Source organism: Colletotrichum lupini, chromosome 3 (assembly GCF_023278565.1).
Source record: "Colletotrichum lupini chromosome 3, complete sequence".
NCBI lineage: Eukaryota > Fungi > Ascomycota > Sordariomycetes > Glomerellales > Glomerellaceae > Colletotrichum > Colletotrichum lupini.
Genome location: NC_064676.1, coordinates 1,204,666 through 1,230,954, shown reverse-complemented (window position 1 = coordinate 1,230,954; position 26,289 = coordinate 1,204,666). Strand labels below are relative to the sequence as shown.

The following is a 26,289-nucleotide window of genomic DNA, read 5'->3' as shown; positions in this document are numbered from 1 at the left end:
AAGTTGGGCTAGTTACAATAATCGTAAATAGGGCCCCTAATTAGCCCCTGCGCAGTTAGCTATATACCGCGGTTAAATTAAACTTCTAATCCGATACTAACTTTCTCTTTCTTTTATTAATTTAACCGCTACGGTTAGAGGTATAATTTAACCTCGGGCCCGTTTACTAAGTCGTCTCCTTTTCCCCCTTTTCTCTATTTTTTTTATATAACCTATCCCTCTATTCGTATAGTAACTTTTCTACTACTTACGAATTACTCTAATCCCTTATTTAATACTGCTTTTATAAAAGCGTCTACGAGGTTATCTTTATTATTAATCTAACGGATCTCGAGTATTTCGCGCCTTTCGTACGATTACCTAAGGGCTATAATATTAATTATAAGCTTCTTTTCCTTCGTCGTTCTTAATTTAACGAGGCATTCGTATAGCGAGTAGGAATTAGTATAAATAACCGTTAGAATAAGTAGAAGGCTAATTCGATTAGTAATCTTCTTTAGCGTTATTAAAATTATATAGGAGAGGTTAACGCCGTTAACTATGCTATAGACCTCCGACGCTAGTATACTTCTCGTTACCTACTTACTTTTAGTTAATAAGTAGTAGATTATATTACCGTATATAGTAAATTCGCTCTCGCTTATACTCTCGTTAGCTAGGATAATAATATACCCTAATTACGAAGTAAGGTCGTTATTATTCGTAAATAACCTATTAACGAAGACGTAGAGCTTATTAGTCATAAGGTCGATCGGGTAGTAAACGAGACCTCGATTAAGATTCGTCTACTACTACTTAAGCCGCTTATTAAGTACCTCGACGTCTCGTTCGGTTAGATTTATAGCTTACGCTACCCTAGCGTAATTAAAAATTACCTTAGGCTAATAAATACTCGTAATATATGCCCCTTACGCAAGCTTAGCCTTATATTACTTCTTAATATTAGTTACGTTCGGGTTAACGAGGTTAATCTTCTCGCCCTACCCCTCTTATTAAAAAACGACGGTTTCCCTTTTAATTATAAGAATCCCGCTATTAAATATTAGGGGGGTATTTATTATAAGGACCTCTTTTAGCTTCGCTACGAAGCCCGCTTTTTAGAGCTCCTTATCCTCCTTTTTTATAAAGTTAATATCGGATAGGCCTAATATATCGTTAGTTTATATTCCGACGATCCTAAATTAGTCGCTTTTATGCTCTGCGACTAGTAAGTACGGGTCGTACGTAGAAGTAATTATTAATAGTTAATTAATATAAAAATCGTAATAAGTAGCCTATTAATAAGTGCCTAATTCTGCGAGCCTATATAGTAGCTTAAACACTTTAATAATCGTACTTTCTGGGTACTTACTAGCTATTTCCTTTAGTAAATGGGCTAGGATTTTCCTTGTGAGCCCTATGGCCGATTGGGTATATACCTAGGTAATATTACGGCTCTAAATCTCGTATCCCTTCTTCCGTAGCGATGCTATTAGTACTATTATTAATCGTTAGCTATAGCGCTATATAGTAGGTAATTATATAAGTAGCGTTACCTTTTTAATATCGCCGTACCCCTAAATTATATATCTAGACTTCTCGTACGGTTAGGGTATTCCTTTTCCTTTAATTTTACGAACTATTCGCAATTTAAATATACGAAAGTTTATATGCTTTTTTAGATCGTAGAAAATAAATTAATAAACCCCTCGATTGCGCAGAGTATTTACTTCGATAAGATCTAATCCCTTATACGGCTTTTTAATAGTTATAATTACGCCTTCTTTGCGTAGTTTAATTACTAGCTCGAAATCGGCTTTCTTTTTTACTATATAAAAGGTATTAATTACTTTGTTATTAGTAATAAATTGCCGCGTTAGTACTTACCGTCGTAGTCTCCCGCAACGTCTTGTTAGTAGTATTGGTGCCCTTTTAGCAATTTCTTCTTCCTTATTATCTATTAGTATTGCTATAATAATTTCGTTAAGGATGATTTCCTATGCCTCTGCCGCGGGTTATATAGCTTCCCCTAGCTCTTTTTCTTCTTATAAGCTAGAAATTACCTCGATAGGATCTATATAATATGGTCTAACTACCGTAATTAATACCTCGAGTAGCTAGTTACGATTTCTCGCGACTACGTAAGAACGCTCGTTAACGGAAATTAATTTATATAGCCTAGCCTATTATTAAGTAATTTCGCGCTATACTCGTATTTCTAAATTTAGGGGTATATTTAAATTAACCCCTATATTAGGTCTATTGCGTATAGTAATTACCTTATTAACTTACCTTTTTATACTTACCTTACGTAGTACCCGTATTACTTTTTTAATTACTTAAGCTCGCTAGCTTATATCTAGTAACGGTAGCGAGGCTAAGGTCGTTCTTAGATATGCTCTAAATACTAGAAGCGTCGGTATAAGCCCGTTAGGCCCTATAGTATCGTTATAGTATTTAAGTACTGTCTAGAGGTATTCGTCGTCGTCAGAATCGGGATTTTCCTTTTTAATAATTTTAAACGCTCTTTTTAACTACTAGTGCGCCCTTTTTACTTTTCTAATACTATAGTACGCTTTAACGGGTACGATTTTTAATTATATACTATAGGCCGTCGCATTTTTTTTAAATTCTACTAACTTAAAACTAGTACTAGCGTCGGTTCTAATACTATCTAGCGGTCCTTAGTATATATCGATCTAGCTTTTTCGCAGAGCTACCTATACTATTTTTGCTTATAGATCCCATAGGAATTGCCCTATTTAAAATAATATAGCCTCGTTTATTATATATAGGACCGGTTAACTATTTAAATAGAAGATATCGACGACGATCTCCTAATTAAAGTTAAGCTTATTACGCAATTTGAATTTAAATTTGCGTAGGCTCTGCGCATTTATTTAGTATTAGTAGTATACTTTTATTAACTACTCTAGCGCCCCTATTTCGATATTATTATTACTTAAATACTTTAGGAGGTTATATAGCCTCGCGACCGACGGGTAGCTAAATTTTCGGTATAGTTATTTAAGCTCACTTTTTATTAAGTAATTAATTAACTTCGTATCGTTAATAAGCCTTATAAACGCGTGCCCCCATCGTTATTTAACTATTTCGAAGTACTTATGGCTAAAGATTCTATTCTTTATATTATTAAATATAATACCTAGTCGATCTATGTCTTTTAGATATAGGAGAAATGGGGTATTAATAAGTAAAATATAGAAAGTTATCGTTCCGAAGTGCGTTTCTATTTTTACTATACTTAGGGCGACGATTTCTTTACCTAGGCCGAAGCTAATCCTCGTAATACCCACTATCGACGTATTAAGCGTTACTAGCGCGATTTTTTATAGCGCTTAGAATTGCCCTTTGCCTCTTATTAACTATTATAATACCCTAGTATTTAGGATAATCCTATAGAAATTATCTAGGCCGTACCTTTCGCTCGCGTAGAATGCCTATACGAGCTTAGTATTCGAGTGATTTAGGTAGTATAAAAAGGACCCCTCTAGCTACCCCTAGATTTACTTAGTACTATATTCCTTTTTTTTAGATATTAAGAGAGATAGCGTCTTCTCCTTACTTATTAAGAGAATGGGCTTTAGTACTATTAAATTCGCCCTTTTAGCCGCCTCTATATCTATTATTTAAGGGACCTTCCCTTACTATCTATAGATAAAAGCCTGCTTATTAAGAGCTTCTGCTACCCTCTATTTATTTAGCCTCGTATATCCTCCGGAGGCTAACGGGGTAAAAAAAGAGTAGTTAATATTATCGATTTTGTTATAATCTAATTTATTAGTATAGGGGGTAAGATCTTCCTTATTTTCCGAATTTCCTATAGGGGGTATATACTTTAGGCCGCTACTTTAGCTACCGTTACTAGGTTCTGTGCTCCCGGATTTACCCTTATATATAACAAGGAATTAGTTAAACCGACAAGGGCTAGTTTTGCCGTTTACTACCCTCGACTTTTTATACTATTCGTATAATTTAGTACGCTCTTCCTCGGAGTAGTTACTTAACTAATATCTATCCTTTTTATAAATATAATATTACCTTTTCTATTGCCCTGCCCGTAAATTAAATCTCTACCTATTTAACGAATCTTAGCTTCTTTACTAGCAATTACTATATCTAGCCTCTTTTCTTTTCTTATTATACGTTCGATCGACCTAATATTATTAATAAGGGCCGTCGTATACCTAGAAGTAGGTTTAGCGCAGTATTCTTATTTTAATATTAAAGCTAGATTTTAGCCTCGAGTAGAGCGTCTCGTAGTCTTTAGGTACTTAGTATAGGGTTATTTTTACTTTTAGTATACGCTAGACTACGGTATAAAAATATCCGACTTTTTACTCGTTTATCCCCTTATTTAGCTAGGTTTTTGCTAGCTTATCGATTTAATTAATAAGCTTTTCGAGGATCTCTACTCGCGATTTGCCCTCTATTATCCTAGCTATAAATATAAAAGAAATTACTCGTAGCTTAGATAAGAGCTCTAGGTTCTTATTATAGGTCTCGAAGTAGCTTCGGATTGCGTTAATTATGCTAAGAAAGTTATTTTAATCGAGATTACGTACTGCTTCATAGTAGTAATTAAAGGCTTTACTTACGAGTACGATATTAATTACTAAATAGTATTAATATTCTTTAATTCTGACTTTTTCGTAGTAATCGTAAAACATCGTTAGGGTTTCTTATAAGACCTTATACTTCCCCCTAGAATATAAGTTTTCTTTTAGAAAGATTTTTTTGAGGTTTATAAATTACCTCGTATTCGCTATTAGATTTTTAATATTTATATACGATTCCTGCGTTATTGCGTATTATTAATAACTTCGGGTCGTTTACTTCCTTTTTTACTAGCCGATCGGTACCGAATTTCGTATTAGTAGCGGTAATAAGTTATAGATCGAAATAGGCAGAATTATTAATTATCGTACTTCTAGTACTATATTTTGCTTCTATATATCCTTTTATAACGACAGATTGCTATTAGTAATTATAAGAAGAAAATTTAGGTCGTTTACCCTTTTTCTAAATTCGTTAAAGCGATTATACGCCCTATCGACTTATACTTAGGTCTATATTACGAATTCCTTCTTCGTAATTGTCGCTACTAGGATTTCGTAAGGTTCTCGCGATTATAATTACGCTAGTAATACCCCTCGCCTATAGAGGAATTTATTAACCGCTTTTATAATTCTTAGGCTTGCGCTTGCGAACTATTCGTCTAGCTAATAGCTAAGGTCGTTTACGATTTCGTAAAATAAGGGTTGCCCCTATAGCCCCTTTTTCTTATAAACCTTAGTTAAATAGATTAATACTACGTTAATTTACTTACCGTTAGGCTAATCCGCGATTTTATATATCTACGTCCCCTAATAATCCGGGTTAATATTTACCTATTTATAAGGGATTAGGATTCTATTTAGGATCGGGTTTCGTCCTCTTTTTCTTTACCCTAACTCGCTAAGGGTCGTGCTCTAGCTTATACCTATATTAGTAATCGCTAGCGTATTTAATCTTAACGGGGATATATTTAATCCGCGCGCTAGTCGTAGTAAATCCGTGCTTTTATTACCCAACGAATTTATTAAGGTCTAGGAGATTCCCGCTTCCTCTTACTATCTCGCTACTACTCTCGTTTTTATTATTTCTAGCGATTATTACTACCCTTTTAGATCGCTAGCTATCGTACTTACTAAGATCCTCTTTTTTATTTAATATAAAAGGGTAGGTTCTAGTAGTTCTTTTTAATAATAGTAGTAATAGACGTTTATATTACCGTAATAAGATGTAGTAATTAGTCTTAGGATCTTTACCGGTTACCGATTTCTTAAAATTAGTAATCTCGTGCCGGGAGCTAGTATAAAAAGAAGCCTTTTAGCGGCCCTCTAGAGGATTCTTTTTTTTTCCCTTAGATCCTCGTTTTTTTAGCCTTTTCTTAGGCTAATAGTAACTCTAGCAAGAGGTCGTAGGACTACTTTGGGGTAGCCGCCTTCTTCTTAGGTTAATCTCCGAGATCCGTAATACTCTTAACTCGATGCTATTAGGACCTCTGTGAGATCCCCGTGGTAGTAGACTTTTCCGTATACTATAGATCTCTTAGCTTAATAACTCCTATAGGGTTACCTTTGCCGCTAAGTAAGAATATTTACGTTTAGAGATCCCCTTTTTCGATCGCGTAGTGCTTTTTTATACCGTATTATTAAGCTCGTTCGTTGCGCTAATTAATTAGGCGGGTAGTCGTTACGTAAGTATTTCTTTTTATTAATTTAACTAGTTAATTTTTAATCGCGGGCCGGCTGCAGAAAAAGTCGTTTAATAAAAAAGCTACTCGGGGCGATAGTAAAAAAACTAGTTACTTAAGCGGTTCTATTAATTAACGTAGTTTAACATAGTAAACGTCGACCTCTTATAGGTAGTAAAGGGCTACGATTACTTAATTCCGTGCGGTATTTAAGAATTGCCTCTTTTTTCGTCTACTTCCGTAAGGTTAATTAGTATAAATCTTTTATCTCGTATAGTATTAAGAGGTTATCTCTTCTGCGTAACGAGATACCTTACTAATCTACGATAATAGAATTTAACTACTAATTAGTATTAATATCCTTATTATAGGGTAGTTAGTTCGAACCGTAATTAACGAAGAGATTAATTAAACTATTTAAATATTTACGTAGGTATAAAAAGGAGGTTCTAACCGTAGGTTAGGCTAGCTACGATAATCGTAAATAGGGCCCCTAATTAGCCCCTGCGCAGTCGGCTGTATGCCGCGGTCGAATTGGACTTCTAATCCGATATTATTATAATACTAACTACGCTCTCTTATTACGTCTCGTTCTTATTAATATTTTAAGCTTTTAGCTTAGTCCCCTTTATAAGTAGAGATTTTAAATTATTAATAAGTATATAATATAAAAAAGAAGCTTATAGAGGCTAACTATTATTAAGGTCTAAAAGAGGAATTATTAAAATCTACCCTTCCCTTAAGGTATACTACTAGCGCTCTATATATACCTAAGCTGCTCCTTTATTACTTAGTCCCCCTCTTTATACCCACCCCTTAACCGACAAGGCCTGACTAGCGAGGCCTGACAGCCGTTGACAAGGCTTTCTTATGGTTGAACGGAAAGAGGGGCAAAAGTCAAAGGGCGCAGGTGGCGAGCCAGACGAGTTCGATGGCCGAGATGGGGGGAAATGGGGAGATGCATATGAGGTACCAGGCGGAACCAAAGGTTCTGAGGGAAAGGAGCCACGTCAGTGAGTTGGATTCACGGTCGCCTCTCACTGAGATGGGAACGCCACTTTCACATGAGATTGGCTCTACGGATCGACATCCAGTTAGGCACGAGGCACCAGACGACCACATGGTATACGAGATGCCCGCGAATTCCGAAAGAACGCATAAGGCACAATGAGTGGTGGAGGTCCAAGAAAAGATTTTCCTGTGGCAGGTAGTTTCTTAGGTCCTTCGTGTTGTCAAATAAATACCCAAAGTCAATTTCTCTTCTTGAATAGAATGGCTATTGAAAAGTCAAGCCGAGAGGCCTAAGTGATGACTAGCCAGCGACGTGGCAACATGAAGGAAAGCGCAATTTTAAGAAAGAAGAAAAGAGCATTCTATATCTACGCAGACTGTACTCTAGGTATCTAGTCTCTAGATCTAAATATCAAATGGCATAGTTCGAGTTACATGAACAGTGACGGCTGGTAGAATCGAACTCCGGCTTCGGCAAAGGGGCCGAATGGGTGCGAGTCGCCTTCGCACTTTGTATCAGGCTCGGGTAGTGTTCCATTTTGGAAGTAAGCCCTAATATGACCTCTAGTGCATTCTGAAGGGGCTGCGAGAGTCGTGTGCTATAAACAAAGAATATCAGCTCTCGGGTCTGTACGCAGTCGGCCTTCCATGTGAATGCGGCTTTTTCTTGAAGGGTACATGTACTCACGCCAAACGAGTTTTGAATGAGAAGCCTTGATCCGGGGAACCCAGCGGAGTTGTTGCGAGCGCTGACTAGTGGAGTGACGTTGTCGGCCTGGTTGGCGATGAACAAGATGGGGTGGCTAGTCTTGCCCTCAAAGGGCCCTGAACCGGATCAGCATAGACGCTCTCAGATCTCTCCTGATAATTACTGGTAGTACTGACCACTGAATCGCCAGCGGGGACGCGTAGTTCGCTGATTGCAGGTCATTTGGTACGGGACTTCAGTGGCTCCAGTCCCTGGACTAAGCTCCAGTATCCCATCCGTCTCTCGTTGAATCTCCTCGAGAGTCATGTTACTGACAGCGGGGTGATCGGCGCACATGATGACAGGGAAGGCATCTCCGGTGCCTTCGACGATACCCGGGGGCGGCTCGAACGGAGAGACTGGCTGCGGGGCGCAAGCCGGGGCCGGGGCCGGTTTGCTAGGGTTATAGCGCCTGTAGTATGGCCGCCCGTCCTTCTTTTCGAGCGCGGCAATGATCTTGGCAAAATTCTCAAACTGCTCCAGTGGCTGGTAGAGCGTTGTCGAGAGAAGACGCATGACCTTGGAGTAGGTGACCAGCATAGGTACTTCAGGACCTTCCTCTGGATCGGCCGGAACGATGACTGGATGCCTCTTAAGAGCGTTGAGCAGGTCAACGAATCTCCCCATGATGGCTTCCGAAGTGGGACCGTGGAAGGCGCATTTTTCGGGCCCAGCTTGATAGCAAAACTCATAAAAGGCGAAGAGAACCTTGTCCGTGTCGCGAATGAAGTTGACGTGTTCCGAGTTAAACCACTCTCTGTAGTCAACGTTGCCATCGCTGACCAGGCGTTCTACCTTGTCCGGATACATGGCCGCGAAAACGCCGCCGAGGATGGTGCCGTAGCTGAAGCCCCAGTACTTGAGCTTGCTGTACCCGGTCTGGTACACAATCTCGAGCATGTCCCTGGCGGTCGGGGTGGTGCTGGAGTGTTCGAGTATACCGGACGCTTTCATCGCGCTCTCGCATGCCTGAGAGTATGCCGTCGCCCGGGCAAAAAGTTCTCCGACGATGCTTTCGTGGGAGTCGAGAACTCCAGGGTCTTGTAGACCCCAATTTTGGCGCTGTTGCGGTGTTGACCAGCATTGGATTCTGGGGATGGATGCGCCAACTGTCCCAGAATGTGAGCGACTGTCCACATTTTAGATCTTGGAAGAAAAGACTTACCACCTCTGGGATCGAAACTGATGAGGTCCTGCATATCGTCAGATTTTCCGGACGAAGAATCCTAACGGGATCGGTACTTATGCAAACTTACGTGGTTTACACCAATAATCTCCTGCAGCATTTTGCCATGGTTTTTCAGGGACCAAACCCCTGAGCCGCCGGGACCCTGGATACAGGTTTAAGCGCACCGTTGATGTCTTGGGAAGAGATCGTGACAAGTTTGCTTACACCAGGGTTAAAGATGACTGGCCCTCTATAGTCAAGTTTGTCGGTTGCCCGGATTCTCGTAATCGCGAGTACAACTCTGTGGTCATCAGACGGTTCTTGCCAGTCCATGGGGACCTGAGAGATGTTCTGTTAGACATGCTGGGAGTTTTGTGGAGACGGCTTCTCGGGCACTAACGTCTAGTCTAGCGCAGTCATATTCTCCGTTCTCGAAGCAGCTGTGCCACTCCAGGGTCCGACTCGGCTTGATCTGTAGAGCTTGTCAGTTCTTCGTGATCAATTTCGTGACCGGTATTCCGACGTACGCTTGACCAGGTCCATTCTGAACCAGCACTTTGTTTGGATGTGCTTCCTTTCCGGGCTAGGAACCATGGACTCGGGAAGAAGTTCCCTCTGATAAGCGCCGTAACAGCGAGTACTGATAAAGCAGCGGTGACCGCTGTTCTACACTTGCTCCCTGACCTGATAGCCTCTTTGGGCCCCGGAAATCCTGAGGGAATCTTGCTGTCCATGGCAGTTTAGCACGATGTTCGGCTTGGTGATAGCCTCGGGAGTGATTCCAGTCAGACTGCGAGGGAAAGGGGATAAGGAAACGTTGAGCTACCCGGACCGGCTGTATTTCACAATGAGCCCAGCTGATCTTTCTGTGGGGGTCCCATGGTTCCCGGATCACCGACTCAGCAGCCAAACACGACTCTTGTGAAAGCCGGTATCTTGCTGGCTTGTTTAGGATTAGCGCTGTCCTGTGCGTGAGCGGTCTCTCGAGTGAGCCCAGTCTTGGCTCGTACGAATCAAGGGCAGATAAGGGGGGAAAGTAGGGGTGCTGCGGCAGCTGTGCTGTGCTGATCCCCCAAACGTTTGTGCATTATCTTTTTCATCTGATTGTCAGGGCTGTCGGGCGAAGAGAGTTTGCAGGGCGTCGGCACCCTTGATTCAGTTTCTGGGCATCTCATTTGGCCACGTTGACGCTAAATTGCAAGCCATCTCCCGCGCTTTTGAGATCAAGTGACACGGGTCTCAGAGCCAATCCTACGGTCCCCCGAGATCTTGAGGTGACATCCTCCTCCTGTGGCAGTTTACCTTAAACCCAAGAAAGGTTGACCGGCCGGGCGGATCCAGAATGACGGAGCGGGCGGCCCCATCTGAGTCGAGTAGAATCTTCGGTCGCCGATGACATCGGGGGGATTCCCACCTTGAATTGCGAGCGGCTTCGGGGGAATCAGTGGAGCCATTTTGGAAACTGGCTTCAGGGTCTAACCCAGCCGGTCGGTCCATATTTGCCGAGCACCTAATCTCAAAGCCAACAGTAGGTCAACACCAAGAATCCCACCGGTTTGTGATCCTCATAGGGTCGAGCATCCCCATCCTCTACATGGTAAACGTCTAGAAGCACCTGGGTCCTCCCATCGCACATCGTTACTGTAAGGGAAGACATGGTGCCTGATCCTACCCCATACATCGGACGATGTACAGATAGCTTCGGATACCGACTCGTCCAGACGCTATCACCGAGTGCTATCACACGACACCTCGGAGGATGCAAGAGGGATGACAATGTCCCCAATATGATAGGCTCCTCGCCTCTCCGCGCCGACCCCGCGCGAGCAATTGGCCGGTGGGCGCAAGATAACGACCGCGAAGAACAATAACAGCCTTCCCGCAAAGGTAAAGTAAGCACAGCCTTTAGAATCCATCTGTCGATGGGAGGTTTGTCGGTTAATTCTAAGCCGATGTTTCCAATTGTCGACCAGTCATCTGTGCTTTTTTTTGTTTCTCGAATTGCTTCCAAACAAGGTTCAGGGTGCCGTCTCAACTGATAATCATTGAACCTTGGCCAAGAAGTTTGCGGTAGTTTCTGCAGTGCGGGCATAACTCAAAAATAGTTAAAGGTCTTCGCATCTGCTCTCAGTTCACCCAGCATGGGCCGACGAACCGGTCGTACGTATTCGTACGACAGTGACGAGCGGACGAGTCTACTGCCGACGTCTGAAGAAGAGAGAGAAGCAATGGGCTTTGTCACGTCGTTGAGGGGACGCCTCCATGCGGAGGGATCCTCGTCGGCAGACCCCGCCAACGGGGATATAGCTGCATCGGAAGCACCTCGGGATGTTGAGATGGCCGGGAAGACGGACGACACTATTGAAGATCACGATCATGTCAAAAAGTTCGACACCTCCGAGCCTCTTGAGTCGGGTGTCGGCACTATTCAAGCTGCTCAGACATTGTGGGGGAAGAAGGGAAGATGGCTTGTTATTGTCGGGTAAGCCCATACTACCAGTTGCCTTATATGCATGTTGTTGTTAACATCTATACTAGCCTGGCTTTGGTGATGATTGTGTAGTAAGTACCATATTTTCCTTTGGTCATGGGGTCAATGGCTTCTTTCCCTTGATCCACCTGGCTAACCATCATAAAGCGAAATCGACAACACCACTGTCTACATATACAACAACTATGCGACGTCTTCCTTTTCAGCTCTTTCCAAGCTAGCAACCCTAAGCACCGCCAGCGGTATCGTCTTCGCTGTTATCAAACCGCCAGTCGCCAAGCTATCCAACGTCATCGGCCGAGGAGAAACCTACATCATGAGTATATCCTTCTATGTCTTGGGCTACATCCTCATGGCAACATCAACAACTTTCAACGCCTATGCTGCAGGCGTTGTATTCTACGTCGTCGGCCAGTCAGGTACAAACATCATGAACGACATCGTTATTGCCGATATCACTACGGCTCGCTGGCGTGGTTTTGCTCTCAGCTTCTCCTTCTTCCCATTTCTCATCACGCCTTGGGCAGCTGCCTTCATTGTCGACGACGTCGTCAAGCCCGGTGGTATCGGCTGGCGATGGGGCATCGGCATGTTCGCAATTCTCATGCCCATCGGCGCCGCATTCATCATTTCGACCTTGCTTTACTACCAAAAGAAGGCCAAGGACATGGGTCTTACCCCAAGGCAGAAAACAACGCTCTACAGCTTCTGCTCTCAGATCGACCTGGGCGGTTCAGCACTTCTCTGCGCGGGCTTCTCATTAGTCCTGATACCGTTAACGTTGGCAGCATCAACACCAAGCAGATGGGGAACGGCGTACATCATCGTCTTAATCGTGATTGGCGTCATGCTCCTCGCTGCACTGCCGTTCTACGAGCAGCGTCTGGCTCGCAACCCAATCATGCCCACGCGATACTTCCGCAACAAGACAATTGTTCTTTGCCTCTTGCTCATCGCGAGTGACTCAGTCGGGTTCGCCTGCACGCACACCTATCTCTACTCATGGTCTACCGTTGCCCGTGGCTTCGCCGCCCGAGACGCTACGTTCTTCCAATACACCAACGGCGTGATGCAGTGCGTGATGGGAATCATCGCCGGCTTGGCAATGGCATACACTCGCCGATACAAGTGACTTCTCATCGGCGGCGCAATCATCCGTCTCATAGGCTACGGTGTCATGCTTCGCCTCCGCGGGGCTGATAACTCCGTGGCCGAGCTCTTCATCGTCCAGATGATCCAGGGTCTAGGATCCGGCATAATGCAACTATCGATTCTTGTGCCTGCTCAGGTCGTTGTGCCTCACCGCGAGATGCCACAGATCACTGCTTTGGTCATTTGCTGTTCGGTCATTGGGGGAAGTATCGGAGGTTGCATAGCTGGTGGCATCTACACCAACACATTCAAGCCGATGCTGTACAAGTATCTCGGCGCCAGCGCTTCACCGGAGCTCGTCGACTCGTTATTTGATTCCATTGTTGGCACCGCACCTGCATGGGGTACTCCGGAAAGAAACGCGATCAACCATGCTGTAAGTTCTGACGTCTTGAGAGCGGACAATTTCGCGTCGGTTTGGCGAAGCTGACTCCATACCGCAACACATAGTTCACAGACGTGATGAAATTCATGGTCTATACTGCCGTCGGAGCTTCAGCTCCGGGGGTTATCCTGGCCTGGTTCCTGCCAGATTTTATATTACCGTAAGTCCACACATGATACAATATTTTGCAGCAGCTCAATTAATGCCTTTCATCCTTACTTACAACCTTCCAGTGACCGAAACAACATGGTTGAGGAGTAAAAGAGAGGCGACTCAACAGTTGTCAGGAATTCTCTTGCATCGCCAACTAGTGGTAACAAGCGAAGGCTTATCTTCGTCAACGCATTCATGACGAGCATACACATAGAGGAGGGCCGAGAGCGGCGGCAGAAAAGTCTCTCATTTGCTCCATAGACACAGCAACAGACGAGCTAGCATTCTGATAAAGCATTGCGATCATACCTTCTTCCCATGGCAACCTGTATTGTTCCCCGTTGAGCTTACTGAATGGTTCAAGCCGCGGTGATCTCGTCGCATTGATTGTTTGCCTGGGTCATACTACAAGAAGTCAATATTTTTTCTCGTCAGCTGGGCATGAGTGGTCATCACCACCCTGCGAGTCAACACTGCAACCTACCCAGCTATTAGAATCTACTAATATATGAGTGCCAAGTCACCGTCCAGACCCGCCTGATCTAGCGGTTTCCATATCTGAAAAGACTCTCGCGAAAGAAGTCGCTGACGTGTGCCAAGCCTGGTCGCTGTGGGCACAATGGCTCAATCGTCTTTAAGGTTGAAATGATGTTTACCTTAAGCTTGTTTTTTCCCCCTGTGTTTGACGAGCTAGACTTCTCGCCCTGGCTGGTGAAACCAGCCGGACGGGTATCCCGCCAGCGGCGTCGCCGGGCGAAACTTAGAGACTGGGACCTCAACTATGTACGCCACCCCGCAAAGCTCGTGCGTACCCCCTCTTCCATTTCCACATTCCTTTTTCAGCTTCAGCATAAGCTTTCGCGCGATGCGGCCCTCAGATGTGAACCCGCAGTCTGTGAGCCGTTACTCGATGCTCACCTTATTGTCACTCCAGCAGTTTCACACATTTTCGAGACCATTAGGCTCAACGTCCACTGCATGCATGTAAATTTTTAATACACTCGAAGCCTGGATAGTCAGTCGTGGTTTTGATATCACTTGCCGAAACGATACTGCCCCTCTACCCCCAGCTGTGATCCAGGAGGTTGGTTCCGTGATGAGACAATACATCGGCCCAAGAGAAGCCGCCGTTAGTTGCGTGAATAGGTTATTTGGATTCTCGATTGCTTGCTACAGCCTCAAACACATTGACAAATCCAGACCTTCAGCTCACTTCAGCCAGCTTTCTGGTGGTCCGCCTCAAACTCGATCACTCGTTCTAGCTTGTGGCGTACATCCTCCCCCGAAAATAAAATCGAACTCTAGGCTGGTACTCCAAAGGAAAAGAAAATATTGGGCAAGCGTTGTGATGGCGTTGAGGCCGCGAAGCTTGGCATCGAGTGCCTCGAACCCAAGATCTCGAAAGCGAGCTCGTGGGTGCACCTCGGTCTGGTATATCTGGCAACCGTAGACTCATTGCCAAGAAAACACCAGCGGCCTTGGCTCGATTTTCACAGACGTGGTGGACCGTGAACTAAGACCCATGGACAGATTTCCAAGCCACAGAAGCAAATTCATTCTCGCTTCACTCGATCCCGGTCGCAAGTGAGGCTCTGTCTCATAACATGAAGCCTTCAACGTTGATGCTGTACACATCTTCGTTCGGTTCGAAGAGAAAGATGAAAACTTATAAATAAGCCATCTTATCACCTCAATCGAAAAGGGATATCCTTCCTCCTCATCACACTCACTCTCAAGATCACAGTCGCTTCTACATAGCTCACTCACACCACTCATTCCGACTCTCCCTCTCTTTTTAAGAACTCCATACTCTCAACCCATTCTCAAGATGCATATCCCTACTTTCGGACAGGTTGCCACCATCGGCATGGCTTTCTTCACCGTCGCTGCCTTGGCTGCTCCCATCGCAGAGCCCCTCGATACCGATCTCATCGAGGTAAGAACACCACTCTATTCCCGGCCATGACTACATGCACGAATAAGCTAACATCCCCCAGCGATCCACCGATCTGACTGTAAGTTCTGAAGCATCAACAACACCCGTTCATGCCTCCGAAGAGATGACATTTGATTTGCTAGACGCTTCGACTAACTTCTAACCCATTAGGCCCGTGGCGAGGGACTTGCTTTCACCGGCGCCATTAGCGCCCTTGAGCAGCGCAACAGCAAGAAGAAGTGCAAGCGTACCAACAACAAGGGCTACTGCACCGATTCCGATGACGATAAGAAGGACAAGAAGAAGAAGCAGTGCAAGCGCAACAAGAAGGGCGATTGCTCTGACTCTGACGATGACAAGAAGGATAAGAAGAAGAAGCAGTGCAGGCGCAATAAGAAGGGTAACTGCTCCGATGATGAGGATGAGAAGAAGAAGGGCAACCAGAAGGAGGACAAGAAGAAGAACGACGACAACAAGAACGATGACAACAAGAACGATGACAACAAGAACGATGACCAGAAGAACGGCAAGGATGACAAGGGCGGCTTTTACTAAGCTTCCGACCCAATTGAAGATGAGGACAGGCTAACACATACGTCTGACTGCTTAAACCTATGCTGGACAGCAACCTGCTGTCTGGCCTATGGTTCCCAGCCGGCTTGGCTTGGATATGTGTTCTTCACACGCAACACTGACACATCTAGATGAGAGAGAGAGTTTTTTTCAATTTGTAACATCATATTATCACATGTATATACACTACGTCAATACTTATGATACACATCTCTCATTCTTACTTCTTCTCGGAGACTTCTCCACATCGGAAGATGCATGTCTAGTCTTATTCATCTGGGTTTGCTAATTGCGCCCGGCTGAGAAATCGAGTTGTTTACTCAAATGTCATTCACCGCCTACCTTATAGGTATCATGCTACTGGATGAAAGTTTACGTGCAGCTTGGCTCGGTACCTCGAGTAGCTTTTTTGACGCCAAACCTCTGGCTCAGGACAACCCATGATCCAGTAATGACCAACTTTCTGAAGGCGTTGGGGTCAGAATCATTCCCAAACCCATGCTCAAGCCAACTTTTGACATCCTCCCATTCCAGGAATCCCAGATTGTTCACCGAGTCCTCCGTGATTAGCTTTCTAAAGAGCTGGTGTATAGGTCCTTCCCGAGGCCACTTGACAGGTGCTGAATATGGGTGTTTCCGACGATCATATAGCTCCTGAGTGATGAAAGGCTTACCAGCTTCCTTCAGAATCCACTTTTCGCTTAAGGCCTGGCGAGCAGCACTGAGATTCTTCCACCATAAACTTGATCCTGTCCCGTCTGTGTCGCCCTCTGGCTGATTGTACGCAATCTTCAGGCTGGGAGGAAGGCCGTTGACGTATTCAACCAAGTGATGGTCGAGGAATGGCGGCCGGGCTTCGATGCTGTGTGCCATTTCGGTACGATCACCCAAGCAGGTGAGGATCATATTGGGAAGGGCACCGCGAGTGTAGTAATAAAGTGAGGAGTGCAGCGTATGCCACTTTTCGTCCATGTTTTTGCGCACTTCAGCGGACATGGTCTCAGCTACACTGATCCTCATATCCTTCCGCCCGTAGGAGTCCTGGACCCAAGGGGCGAACATGCCCGAGTGGGGCTGCCACTTCAGAGCGTTGTTTCCAATGCCAAGATGTCGGGATACTGGAGCCGTCGTTTCCCATTCGTGATTGAACATGCCGACTCTGGTGAACATATTCTTGAGGTCGTCTGCCATTTCCTTTTGCATGGCCTCTCTCGCCTGGTCATTTCTTGCCAAAGCTGAGTCTGGCCACGCGTAATCCGGCTCCAGGAGAAAATCCGGCATCAGGAATGGGTACCCGGCGAAGTGTTCATCAGCGCCTTCACCCGTGAGAACAACCGGCACGCCAAATTGCCGGGGTAGTGTGGAAAGACAGAATTTGCCCACGAAGTTGAGATCGAAATGATGGTGCTCAGTGTGGTAGACACATTCCACGAAGTTCTTTGCAAGCTCTTCCTCGTTCATGTCTTTTTTGAGGATTTGAACACCAAGCCAGTCTGCTGTCCGCTGTGCGATGTCTGTAAAATTAATTAGCCTCCGTATGCGTAATCAGGTAAGTTCATGATAGACTTGACAAGGGAACAAACCAGCCTCGTTGAAACCAGAGTCCTCAGGGAACTGGATGCTAAAACAGGAAATTCGTTTCGTGGCGTCTTGGTTGCCAAGCATTACACCCTCCTCACGAACAAGTTTTGTTACGATTCCAGCAACGACAGAGGAATCAATGCCACCTGATAGGTAGATACCTACTGGTACATCGGCACGCAGCCGAAGTCTTACAGCTTCTACGATCCTCTCTCTGACTTCCAGAATGATTTTATCTAATTGACGCGTTTCGACCTCATGCTGTTTTTTATAAGCTAAGATTATGAGTAGGTGGCGCTTCAGGCCAAGTTGACACGTACCTTATTCTTGTATTCAGGATCCCAATATTGATGGTGCTTGATCTCACCACTTTCAGCGATCTCCATCCACGAACCTGGCTTCAATTTCCAAACATCTTTGTAAATCGTATGTTCAGCTTGGAGAGAAAGTCCGCTGATGAGACCGGAGACGTTCCACTCGGGCTCCCAGCCAAGGGGCAAAAAGCCTTTGACCTCAGATGTCAAGACAAGCTGTTGCTGTGAGCCGTCACCGACAATAGTCCAGTACATTGGCTTGATGCCAAAGCGATCGCGGGCAGTAATCACCCGCCCATCTCTCTCATCAAAAATGACAAATGAGAATTCCCCTCTTAAATGTTCAAAGAACCCAGGAGCTCCGTAAATCTTATACAACGCAATCAACACTTCACTATCGCAATGGCCCTTGAATTGATATTCATGATCCCGGATGCACCGTTCTCGAATGGCGTCATGATCATATATCTCTCCATTGACGACGGCATGGATTTTCCCGTCATTGCTGTGCAGAGGTTGAACACCGTCAGGCGTTAGGTCATTGATGGCAAGACGACGGTGGCCGAGGCCTATATTCCAAAGTCAGTCAAATTTACTGAGCCTGAGCCATATGGTCATACCAATGGTTCCATCGTCACTCATCCAGATGCCCTCGGCATCCGGCCCTCGATGAGCAAGGCTTACGAGGCTTTCCGCTAACTGATTGTGCAAAGCCTGGCGACTTGGGGAGCTGTTATGGCCATTCCCATTTGATCCAGGGAGTGTGCCGCTTCGTCGTAACTTGATAGTTGCCGTAATGCCGCACATGATGCTATTTGGCGGAAGAACCAGGAGTAAGCGGAGTAGTGGAATGAGAAGAGTGGCACAGAGAGATCAGCAACTAGGTAAGTAGTGTAACTAAAGCTGCTTCTCGGAATCATCAGTCGTGGGCTTCGGAACCAATGGCGAACTCAGCGTGGTCAATTGCTTTAGAGTTCACATTAGTGAACTATGTACAACACTACGCAGGATTCAGTGACACCCGCAAGATCCAATCATCATAAGAAGCGCGTCCACTTATTTAATAGGCTTTCACGACATTGTGGAAACATTTCCAATTCTCTTGGCCCGTCCGAATTCCACCGCTGTCTTGGGCCAAATACGACCTTCCACATTGCGCAGACGTGGTCGCGATACTACACTTTCTTGGCCAAGACCGCAAATGACGCACCAGAAAGGGTGGAAAGACTTGAAGTGAGACCGGATTAACAATGCGATTACGTATGGGAAAGTCTTTGAGCTCGGTCGAAACACTCTCCGGGTATTGGTCGAAGCGCAGCAGGTCAAAGGAAAGAACACATCATAAACTCTAACTTGTCCGAGGGTCAACTAATTAATGATCGGAACATCTCAACGTCTCGGAGACTCAATGAGTCCTGCAGCAGGCCTTCGCTTATTTCAACTGACTCAAACCCGGTGGAGGTGGGCTAAAGTCTGCTCTGAAGCGGGGGAAGAATTTAAACTTTCCAAGGGTTGCCTTCAAAGATGTTTGTTGTCCCATTTTCCCGCGACACTTCTTGGCTCCAAAGGTGAAGTGTAACCGATTGAGGTAGCCATTACTCGTTCAATTATAGCTTTTCGAACAATAGCAGAGGGGATAAGTTCATTCTGGTTGGCGGGCTTGGACTTGAAGATTACGTGATCGGGGAAGTCGAGGCGAGAAAGCGGGAGCTACTCAGTGCCTGGTTGTTCGAGAACGTCAAGCCCTGTCGTGTCATCTAAATTTGGGACGAGACGTTACCATCCAGGTGGCATGTTGATTAAGTCGACCCACCCCCTTTTGGCTACCCCCCCCTTTTGGCTACCCCCCCCTTTTGGCCACCCTATCAAAACATAGTATTAAAACATCGCTACTAACTACACTTAATTAATTAACTATCTTCTACTACTATAATAATATAGTTATTATTCTCTTTAAGTAATTCGACCTTTATAAGTTAATTAAGACTAACTAAATAGTTATTAAAATCCTCTTAAGCTCTTTATATATTTTAAATATTTATAAACCTAATATTTAAGTTTATTAATATACTCTTTTTTTTATAGCCTTAATGAGTTAACTTTAGCTTTTAAAACTCGAATATAGTACTAAAATATTATTAAATAATAGGCCTACTTGCTAAATACTTTTTTTATTTTTTTAAATAATAATTATTAAGTATTATAGTCTAAACTAAGCTCTATAAATAACTTTAATTAATCGCAAAGCTCGCTAGCCTTTTTAAATATTAACTAGTTAATAATAAACGCCGCTAATACCTAATTAATAGCTTTTTTAATATTATTAATTACTTACTTAGTATTTACGGTTTTTTTAATTAGTATAACTAAGTTAAGTAAGATTATTAAATTAGTAAGTAGTCTAGCTATATTAGGGGGATATAATCTAATTACTTTCTACTTATTTTATATATTTAATAATATTAAACTAACTAAACGAGCTTTTTAATAATAGCTTAAGAAGTACCGCTTTTTAATAATAATAGAATTATTTACTATATCCTCCTTATTAAGCTCCTTTTTATACTTAAACTTAATAAGTCTAAAAATAGCTATATTTAACAGCTAGAAGATATAAGAAATATATAATAATAAGAATAATAAGTAGACGTTATTTTTATAGTATTTTTATATAAATTCTATTATTATATAACTCCTATAGCTATTTAGAACTAATAATTAAGGCTTATTAAATATACTAAGCCCCCTAAGGGGGGGGGTCTTAGTTTATAATAAGAATACTATTTTTAACTACTTAAAAATAGTCTTATTAATTATCTAGCTATTATTTATTATTATAAACTCCTAACTAGTATAAGGGTTAAATTTAAATAAAAACTACTATTATTATACCAACTTTTTTTATATATAACTAGTAATTTAATAACTTAACTATTAATAAAAATATACTTAATTATAAATACTTAAGTACGTAAACTAGGCTCTTTTTTTTATATTATTATAGTCTTTACTTTATTTAAAACTAGGCTATTAAATCCCTTACCCTCTAGGATATTAGTCTTATTTATATTATATTTATTAGCCTATTTAATATTATTAATCTTAAGTATATTAAATAATTTAAACTATAACTTAATTATATTAGTAATAGCCCTATTTAAATATTTTAAATTAATAATATAACTTCTTTAAACCTTAATTAATAAGTTCTTTTTTAAAAAAGCGTCTATTTCTTTCTTTTTAAGAGGATTTATATCCCCCTAAGATCTTAAAACTTATTTAATAAATTCTCTAAGCTATTTATAAATTAATATAATTATTAGATTATACTAAATACGAACTTATTAAGCTAGTTAATCTTCTTATTATAAAAAAAGCCTCTAGAGGTTTATAAATACTATTACTTTTGTTTAATAACCTCTTTTATAATTACGAAAAGTTAATTTTAGAACTCTAAACTTAATTAAGGCTTAGTTAACTAAAAGACCTTTTTTAATAACTTTAAGAGCCTAAATAATTTTATTTTTAATATACGAGATTATTATATATTAATAAATAAGTATATAAAAAAGAATTATATTTAGACGATTTTTATAATTATTATAGTAGTTTGAAAATCGTGGGTAGGGTTTTAATACGGTAGCTAGGATAGAGAAATGGGGTGGCTAAAAGGGGGGGGTGGCCAAAAGGGGGTGGGTCGACTTAGACCATGGCGGTGAAGAGTTGCAGCCCTCAGGGATATGAAGGTGATGCTCTTCGGACTGGCTCCTTGCTGCATCCGTAACTATAGCATATTAGGGTCCGGCCTTGGCGTTCTCCTTACCCGCCTTCTTAGGCTATTTGTATGTGCTGTGATGTCCTGGTGACATACTGGAGTCTCTGGATTAACATTTCATGTCTCTTGGGAGATCCTATGTTGGCCTTTTCCATACGTGTACTCAGACGACTCATTGAGTCGCAGCTGCCTGCTTGTGGCAACATTCGATGCCACGGTGGTCAAGCCCAGGGGCCATTACAACCTTGTCCCACATCCCTAAGATACAGTACTCGAAAGACTCATCTTTCAGGTAATCTTCAGGAACTGAGACCTGCATCGCATGGCGTGCTAAGTAGACTGCACTGTCAGTGAGGCATCGTGTTACCTTACGGGACTTATCGATGGTTTGAGAAGATTAGGTTGGTCAGATGTCACTGAAATGAAAGGGTCAAAAGCTGTGATGCATTCTTCATCACCTTTTTTGAGATTATTCGACTCGTCTGAATTCTCAAAAATTCTATGTAACAAGGCTTGCTAAGCGAGGAAAGGTCCGACGCAAACAACCTGGTACAGCTCGAGGCTATGAAAGAGACAACTTCAGGGTCCCTAAGCTTCCCGGAGGAGTCGCACCTTTACCCCATTGTTCAACGTCAGGGATAAGGTGAGTTGCTCGCGCCAGTCGGTCGGGTCCAGATTTTCAATCCCAGAGAAGGCATGTAACAACCTGGCAATGGTATATGACGACTCGGTGAGGGCGAACTTCTGACCAGGGCAAACGCGAGGACCACCGTTGAAGGGCAGATATTCCCAGCCTGGTCGGAGAGTCTCCCAACGTTCTGGGATGAATTCCTCAGCATCGGGCCCGAAGAGTTCTGGACGACGGTGCATAACGAAAGTGCTGTATGTGACCACATTATTCTTGGCAACGAACATTGGCGAGCGTCCGTCGGGACCACCGCCAACCGGAATCACGCAGTCTTTGTTGGCCATGCGGCTATTAGTGGCAATAGGAGGGAAGAGTCGAAGAGCTGAGATTGAGGTTAGCCAGATGAAGTCATGTAAAAGGGAAGATCGGTGAGCGGCCCGCAAACTTACTTTCTTGAAGTACGTAGCGTAGATATGTCATCTGCATAACAGCATCGTAGGTCAAAGGCTCTGTGTAGTTTTCGAGCACGTCCGCCCTGAGTTTATCCCAGACTCTGGGATTACGTGCCAGCAAGAAGAAGGCGAATGCTAGCAGTCCTGCTGTTGTGTCTCTGGCCGCGAGCAACATGTTGACAATCTGGTCACGCAGCATGATGGGGTTGTCGGTGTCTTTGGCCAGTTCATTAAGAAAAACGTACTTCGTGCGAGCGTACTCGTCTTTCTTCTCCATAGGGTAAAGCTTCTCGTGCTCGCGGAACTCAAGGGCTTGCTTGACAAACTTGTCGGCATATGCGTGCACAATGCCACATGAATCCCTGAACTTGGCGTCTCTGTGCGCGAACATCAAATTACCGAGGCGAAGTCGAAGAATTGTTCCTTGCTGGGCGTAATCGAGAGCATGGTGGAAAGTATGGGCAGAGTCGGAAGCGTAGTCTGACATCAAACCAACCGATTCTCCAAAAAGGTATTCGCTGTTTGAGTCAAGAACCTACATGTATAAATGTTAGCAATCCAAAAGTCAGAGACAAGAGTGGCCGTTGCGGTAAAATTGACGTACCATGCGGAAAAATAACTGTTGCAGGTCTATGGTGTAATTCTCCCGGGCGATTAGCTGTATAAGCTGATTGACGTGTGTTTCAAAGATGCTAAAATCTGTCACCTGAGCTCGGATGAAGCTTGGTCTGATGAGTGCCCTCTGATGGGCCCAGGTCTCGTTGTCGGTTGTGAAAATGCCTCGGCCAAGGAGAGGTGATGCACTCTTTCTTCTCAAAGGGCCCATTCCAAAGTCTTCAAACTGATTAGATAGCACAGTCTGGATTAACTTTGGGTCGCAAGTGTTGATGGTAGTCCGAAGGTATGTGTTCGTGGTGAAAGTCTGGCCCTGCTCGGCATGGCGTTTCTTTAGGAGAGCAAGGAAGCCGAATTTCTTTGCAGCGTCCAGGTTTTGAAGTACCACATCAGTTCCGAAGACGGGATCTTTTTGAGGTAGCTTTTTGGGCGGAAGTGTGCCATATTCTCTCTTCATGCGGTGACGGAGAAGGTATGTAGAAACAATAATGTAAAGGGAGTAGAAAACAGTTGCAACAGACGCAACCAGCGTCAAAACGGGGGTCAACATAATTATGAGAGGTGACTTCAGGATGATATGATGGTATGTGCTTGTGCCTGTCAAGACTCTTGATTTAAATTCGTCTCGACCAGCACCTCTGCACCACTGGGGCGTCAGGTGAAGGGTACGAGGACTTTTATACCCAAGACTCATCCGTCGTCTTGTCCCAAACAATGGACTTAGACACATTACTCGTGCCCGCCCCCACTTTTTTGGGCATTCGGGACTCATCACCCACTAAAGTGGGTGCTTTTCAGCCAAACGGCCTCCTCAGCTAAACGGGCAGATAATCGTCAATTATATACTATTATATATAAGCCTTAACTACCCCCTTTTTAATAGCTACTTATTATCTAGACCGTTAATTACGTATATAAGCTAAAGCTAGTTAGTATTCCTTATCTTCTTAGCTTTTTTTCTTATTTTAAAAGCCCTTTTTTTAATAACTAAACAGATCTTTATATTTACTACTTTAATAAGAGCTATTATTTTAGTAATTTTAAATACTTACCTCTATTTAATTATACGTTAATTATCCTTTATTATAATAATTTTTTTAGTTTATAACTAACTATTTTTACCCTACTTATAGGCTTTATTTACTTATTAAGCTAGCTAAGTTAGGCCGAGGTCTCTTTTTATTTAAAAAAGCTTAGAGCCTTATATAAGTATTTTATAAATAAACTACTTAAGATTTTGCTTAAGTAGGGAAGCCTCGCTAGTTAAGTACTAAATCTCCTTATTAAGGGTATTTATATCCTTTTATAAATACTAAGTAACGTAGTAGAGCTTTTAAATAATTATAAGTATAGTAAATAATAAAGAACCTAGCCCCTAGAAAAGTAATATAATTAATTAAAAATCGTAGCTACGATTACGGATCTTTTTAAGTATAATTTATAAATTATATAAGTAGATACTTATCTTTTTAAATACTAAAAGAATTATAGAATATTTAAATACCTCCTTATAAATAGACTATATAAAGCCGAGGAATTCTAGTTTAGTAATATTAATATAGCTTTCTTAAACTATAAGGTTAAGTACCTTAGTATAGTAGTACTTAAGAGGCTAAAAGATTATAATATCGAGAGGTTAGAGAATATATATACTATATAATAAAAATCTAAATAAGATAATATTATATTTATTATAGTACTTAATAAACTTAATAGTATAGTAAGATCTATATTTATTTATAAATAATAATCTCTTAGCTCCCCTAGTTCGACCCTTCGTATATATATTAAAGTACTTAATTTAATTTAGAGTTATTATATTATTTATATAGTTAGTAAGTAAGACTTTTATAATAATATTAAATTTGAGCTTTTTAATACTATATTACTTAGCTATATAAACAGAGCCGCTAAGGATTAAAAAGGTTAGTACGTAATCTTTAGTAGTAAAGATAGCTTTAATAGTAATAGTAAACTTTTTATTAGTTAGAAGGGTAAAGTAATAGGCCCTTTTTTTTATATAATAATTATATTAAATTTCTTAACCCCTATTTAGAATCTAGTCTCGTCTATATTCTATATATTAAAAAGCTAGATCTTATACTTATTAACGACCTTTTTTAATTTAAAAAAGTAAGAGTTAATAATATTTTTATTTTTAAATTTACGCCGCTTAGTATCTAGTACTTTCTCCTTAATTAGAGAGTAATTATACTTTTTAATAAATTAACTAGCTTATTAAGAGTTAATAATTAGAAGAGGAGGTAGGTCCTTAGTATCGTTAATATTTATTAAGTCTTATAACTTAGTAAGTAAGTAATTAGTAATACTAATAACTAGCTCGCGCTTTATAAGTAAGTTAATTCGGTCTAAATAGTTAATATAATTATAAATTACCTTTTCTTAGTCCTAAGTAAGCTTATAGCCGTAGTTAGTACGCTTTTTGAATAAGTATTTATTAAAAATCCTCTAACTAAGTTTTTAATATAAAATAGAGTATTACTAAGCCGCTACTATAATTAATAACTCTGGGTCTTTATAAATAACTATAATAGCTACTTATATACGCTCCTCTTTAGTAGTATTAAATTTAAGCATTGTGGTAGAAAGTGGTAGAAGTAGTAATGTATGGAGATAAATTGCGATAATTGTGCCCGTATGGCTAACGTGGCCGTTTGGCTGAAAAGCACCCACTTTAGTGGGTGATGAGTCCCGAATGCCCAAAAAAGTGGGGGCGGGCACGAGTAATTCTGCTATTTGAAGATGGACATCATCCGGCTCGTATATCCTCCACTACAACGGCAAGTACTTCCGTCCTCTGCTTGATCGTTGCACGTCTATGCCCACACCTTCGGTCTCGGTGCTCAGTGCTTACCTGACGTGTCAACAACCTAGCTTTAACAAGGAGGTACTTGAAGCCTTGGGTCTTGCTATTCAATCTGACCTCGTCCTAGTTTCGTGACATCCAAGCTGGGTCGAGCTGGGATGACACCAGGGTCATCAGTTGTGATTTATTTGGTACGATGCTTCGTTGCCTGGTACAGTCATACGATAGTCCTCCAATCCGCC

The 26,289-nt window shown here is 42.3% G+C and overlaps 8 protein-coding genes across 8 annotated transcripts; 4 read left to right on the top strand and 4 right to left on the bottom strand.

The window, feature by feature from the left end:
• Positions 1 to 3,080: 3,080 nt before the first annotated feature.
• Positions 3,081 to 3,314, bottom strand: CLUP02_05100 (uncharacterized protein; the record flags this gene model as incomplete). The annotated part of the gene is made up of 1 exon (XM_049284109.1): positions 3,081 to 3,314. A coding segment is annotated over one exon (234 nt), but the record flags the coding sequence as incomplete, so codon positions are not given.
• A 4,366-nt stretch (positions 3,315 to 7,680) lies between these two features.
• On the bottom strand, positions 7,681 to 9,899 carry CLUP02_05099 (uncharacterized protein; the record flags this gene model as incomplete). The annotated part of the gene is made up of 8 exons (XM_049284108.1): positions 7,681 to 7,848; positions 7,938 to 8,074; positions 8,135 to 9,106; positions 9,163 to 9,190; positions 9,254 to 9,328; positions 9,391 to 9,504; positions 9,566 to 9,637; positions 9,693 to 9,899. The coding sequence occupies 8 exons, from the start codon at positions 9,897 to 9,899 to the stop codon at positions 7,681 to 7,683; spliced, it is 1,773 nt and encodes a 590-aa protein (XP_049141251.1).
• Positions 9,900 to 10,044: 145 nt separating this feature from the next.
• Positions 10,045 to 11,036, top strand: CLUP02_05098 (uncharacterized protein; the record flags this gene model as incomplete). Its single annotated transcript, XM_049284107.1, has 5 exons — positions 10,045 to 10,136; positions 10,303 to 10,392; positions 10,480 to 10,550; positions 10,611 to 10,719; positions 10,778 to 11,036. 5 exons carry the CDS (start codon positions 10,045 to 10,047, stop codon positions 11,034 to 11,036), a joined length of 621 nt encoding a protein of 206 aa, XP_049141250.1.
• A 270-nt stretch (positions 11,037 to 11,306) lies between these two features.
• Positions 11,307 to 12,788, top strand: CLUP02_05097 (ENB1 protein; the record flags this gene model as incomplete). Its single annotated transcript, XM_049284106.1, has 3 exons — positions 11,307 to 11,647; positions 11,704 to 11,727; positions 11,804 to 12,788. 3 exons carry the CDS (start codon positions 11,307 to 11,309, stop codon positions 12,786 to 12,788), a joined length of 1,350 nt encoding a protein of 449 aa, XP_049141249.1.
• A 45-nt stretch (positions 12,789 to 12,833) lies between these two features.
• On the top strand, positions 12,834 to 13,454 carry CLUP02_05096 (ENB1 protein; the record flags this gene model as incomplete). The annotated part of the gene is made up of 3 exons (XM_049284105.1): positions 12,834 to 13,184; positions 13,259 to 13,353; positions 13,427 to 13,454. The coding sequence occupies 3 exons, from the start codon at positions 12,834 to 12,836 to the stop codon at positions 13,452 to 13,454; spliced, it is 474 nt and encodes a 157-aa protein (XP_049141248.1).
• Positions 13,455 to 14,211: 757 nt separating this feature from the next.
• Positions 14,212 to 15,837, top strand: CLUP02_05095 (uncharacterized protein; the record flags this gene model as incomplete). The annotated part of the gene is made up of 5 exons (XM_049284104.1): positions 14,212 to 14,241; positions 14,652 to 14,777; positions 15,199 to 15,282; positions 15,344 to 15,361; positions 15,454 to 15,837. 5 exons carry the CDS (start codon positions 14,212 to 14,214, stop codon positions 15,835 to 15,837), a joined length of 642 nt encoding a protein of 213 aa, XP_049141247.1.
• A 390-nt stretch (positions 15,838 to 16,227) lies between these two features.
• CLUP02_05094 (asparagine synthase) lies at positions 16,228 to 18,830 on the bottom strand (the record flags this gene model as incomplete). The annotated part of the gene is made up of 7 exons (XM_049284103.1): positions 16,228 to 17,369; positions 17,439 to 17,697; positions 17,757 to 18,319; positions 18,371 to 18,415; positions 18,451 to 18,659; positions 18,730 to 18,750; positions 18,826 to 18,830. The coding sequence occupies 7 exons, from the start codon at positions 18,828 to 18,830 to the stop codon at positions 16,228 to 16,230; spliced, it is 2,244 nt and encodes a 747-aa protein (XP_049141246.1).
• A 2,867-nt stretch (positions 18,831 to 21,697) lies between these two features.
• CLUP02_05093 (N-alkane-inducible cytochrome P450) lies at positions 21,698 to 23,981 on the bottom strand (the record flags this gene model as incomplete). The annotated part of the gene is made up of 6 exons (XM_049284102.1): positions 21,698 to 21,869; positions 21,943 to 21,962; positions 22,138 to 22,535; positions 22,603 to 23,140; positions 23,210 to 23,810; positions 23,911 to 23,981. 6 exons carry the CDS (start codon positions 23,979 to 23,981, stop codon positions 21,698 to 21,700), a joined length of 1,800 nt encoding a protein of 599 aa, XP_049141245.1.
• Between the last annotated feature and the right edge of the window lie 2,308 nt (positions 23,982 to 26,289).